This window comes from Nelusetta ayraudi, unplaced genomic scaffold (assembly GCF_046127955.1).
Source record: "Nelusetta ayraudi isolate G7.1 ecotype Tasmania unplaced genomic scaffold, CSIRO-AGI_Nayr_v1 ptg000018l, whole genome shotgun sequence".
Taxonomy (NCBI): domain Eukaryota; kingdom Metazoa; phylum Chordata; class Actinopteri; order Tetraodontiformes; family Monacanthidae; genus Nelusetta; species Nelusetta ayraudi.
In genome coordinates this window covers 1,352,393-1,355,000 of record NW_027466068.1, presented here as the reverse complement: position 1 = coordinate 1,355,000, position 2,608 = coordinate 1,352,393, and the positions used below count along the sequence as shown (strand labels likewise).

The 2,608-nt window shown below is 52.7% G+C and overlaps 1 protein-coding gene across 2 annotated transcripts in view; it reads right to left on the bottom strand.

The window, feature by feature from the left end:
- The window catches only part of LOC142887798 (netrin receptor UNC5D-like), a 29,074-nt gene extending 27,780 nt beyond the window's left edge, over positions 1 to 1,294 (bottom strand). For both annotated transcript variants that reach the window (XM_076025656.1, XM_076025657.1), the window contains exon 1: positions 904 to 1,294. In XM_076025656.1, coding sequence (XP_075881771.1) covers positions 904 to 991 — 88 coding nt within the window. In that variant the 5' untranslated portion in view covers positions 992 to 1,294. The remainder of the gene's footprint in view (positions 1 to 903) is intronic.
- Between the last annotated feature and the right edge of the window lie 1,314 nt (positions 1,295 to 2,608).

Below are 2,608 nucleotides of genomic sequence, written 5' to 3'. Positions count from 1 at the left end.
GAAGGTGAGAAGATGAACCTCTAGGGGCCAGCGGGGAGCAGGTGAGGTGTTACACTGCACTTCCTGCTGCCTCTGATCTCTGAGAGACAAATGTTCCTGCATCCGTGTTGTAATCAGTTTAAAGAATCAATGTGTTTCACCAAAATCTCAAGCAAAGGAACCAAAACCAAGCAGGAACAACAAAGAAGAGTAGAGTGAGAAAGAGGAGGAGGAGAAAGTAGGGGAGGTTGGAGAAGGAGGAGGATGATGAAGAGGAGGAAGGAGGAGGAGCACATTTCATCCACCACAGCTGAAATCATGGTCTCTCCTTCTGACAGTGGCCACAGCAGCAGCATCAGCAGCGGGTGGGTATCCAGCTGAAGCTGCTGCTGCTGCTGCTCAGGTGTCTGGAGCAGCAGCTGCTGCTTCACAGCGTCCAGCAGCTACAGAGTTTCAGAGGAGTCGTGACGCTGTGACCTCAATCTCTGCTGCTGCTGCCAGTGCAGCTGCACGGGGCTGAGAGCACACAAGTACACACACACACACACACTTCATCAGCATCAAAGAGGAGCTGGACTATGGTGGTGAACGCGCGCGCGCACGCGCACGCACACGCACACACACACAGGCGCGCGCGCGAGAGCTGGCCCGGAGCAGCAGGTGCAGCTCCAGCCACTCGGCTCGGGAGCCTCGTGCAGCACCGTTGACGGAGCGCGCGGAGTCCCGGAGCGAGACGCGCCTGTTGCTCATGCGCTCGCGCACCGAACGGATTCACACAGTCGCTGAAGAGAAGTGTTCATGTGAGGGGAAAGAAAGATCGAAAAAGCGAAGGGAACGCGCGCGCGCGTGTAGGAAAATCTATTGCTCCTAATGAGGAATAAAGAAGGAGGTGGAGATGGTATGATGTGGGCACGCGGCTCCTACCTCTGCCTCTGACGGAGACGCAGCAGCAGCAGCCCAGCAGCAGGACTCCCGGCAGCCACCGGCAGCGACCCTCCGCCTGCCCGGACATGGTGCAGCTGTCCGCGGTCACAGCCTGGCGCTCCGCGGCGGCGGCGCCTCCTGCTGCTGCTGCTCCTCCTCCTCGTCGTCGTCTCCGCTGCCGACCGGAAGACCCCACACCCGCGTGGCGCAACGTGCGACTCGTGTGCTGGACTGTGCAGCGCGTGCAGGAGGAGGGAGCATCTTCAGCTCGCCGCGGCCGCGCGTGTGTGCGCGCGCAGCAGCAGCTGTGTGCGCTCCGAGTTGACTTTGTCCGCCCAACATCGCCATCATCATCATCCTCATTATCATCACCACCATCATCGTCTTCATCATCCTCATTATCATCACCATCATCCTCATCTTCATCATCCCCACCATCATCATCACAATCTTCATCATCCCCATCACCACCATCATCTTCATCGTCCTCCAGCCTGCCTTGCCAGCCAATGGGAGGACATCACTCTGCTGTTTGCATCTCGGGGAAGCGTTGCCACGTTTACGTTTCACTGCACATCCTATGAACACGTGACAAATAAAGTTCTTGAATGTTGAATCTCAATGACAGATGCAACAGTGACAGCCGACGAGTCGACCACCTGCTGCTGCGCTGCGGTGTCAGTCGGTGTTTGTCGCCTCTTGTTGGTGTGTGTAGCGACAACATACACAGCCTCTTCTTCCTCCTCTGTTGTCGACAGCCGAGCGGAGCTAACAAGTGGCCCTCGTCTTCTTCACAGTAGCAGCACATCAGGACTAGACAGTGTGTGTGTGTGTGTGTGTGTGTGTGTGTGTGTGTGTGTGAGTGAGTGACAGTGTGTTCAGAAAAAGACTGAGTTTAACTTAACACTGGGTGGCCTGGTGGAGCGAGCAGATGCTGCAGCCAGACGACTTCGACAGTCACAGCTTGTTTTTTTTGTTGTTGTTTTTTTTTTTTGAAGACCAGAAGTGAAAAATCTGCAATCGATACATTTGCTCTGAATCACCTTTCGGTTGACAGTCATCCTGTGAGCCGCTTGGAGCTTTGAGGGCTCCATGGAATTTTTTGGGCTGCAATACCTTGAGTGGCCACTGGAGAAAGTTTGGTGCGCCACCTTATTGCCAAGTCCAGTATCCAGTTCTTATAATACATGCATGGTGAGACGTCTGCAGATCCGGCTGATGCTAACTTGGCTAATAACGTCGCTCGCTTGTTGATTCCCACCAGCTGATATTATCATACAGTTTTTTGCATCTGTAAGCACCAGTCGAGTTTTCACATTTCCGATTTATTGGTCAACTTTGGGATTCGGCCGCCGTCTTTATCTCAACGTTTGTTGTAAGTTGTGGTTTAGTTAGGAGGGTTTTTTTCTTTTCTTTCCAGCATCCATGAGTGCCGGCTGCGGTTTGAAGGTCGAGCACTGAAACGAGAAAATAAGAGAACAGGAAATTAAAAAAACTTCAAAATTAGTTTTTTTTTCACACAAAAAAACCTAAAAAAAAAGAGACGCAAAAGGCTGAAATCAGGAGGTGCTGAGCAGAGGGAAAGATTTGAAAAATAAAACAGGAGAGACAAGGCTGCATGAGAGACAGCGCTTCAATAAAAACTCCCTCTGGCGCAAACAAAGGGCTAACCAGGCTGCCTGCAGTGCCAGTTTGAGGGAAACTC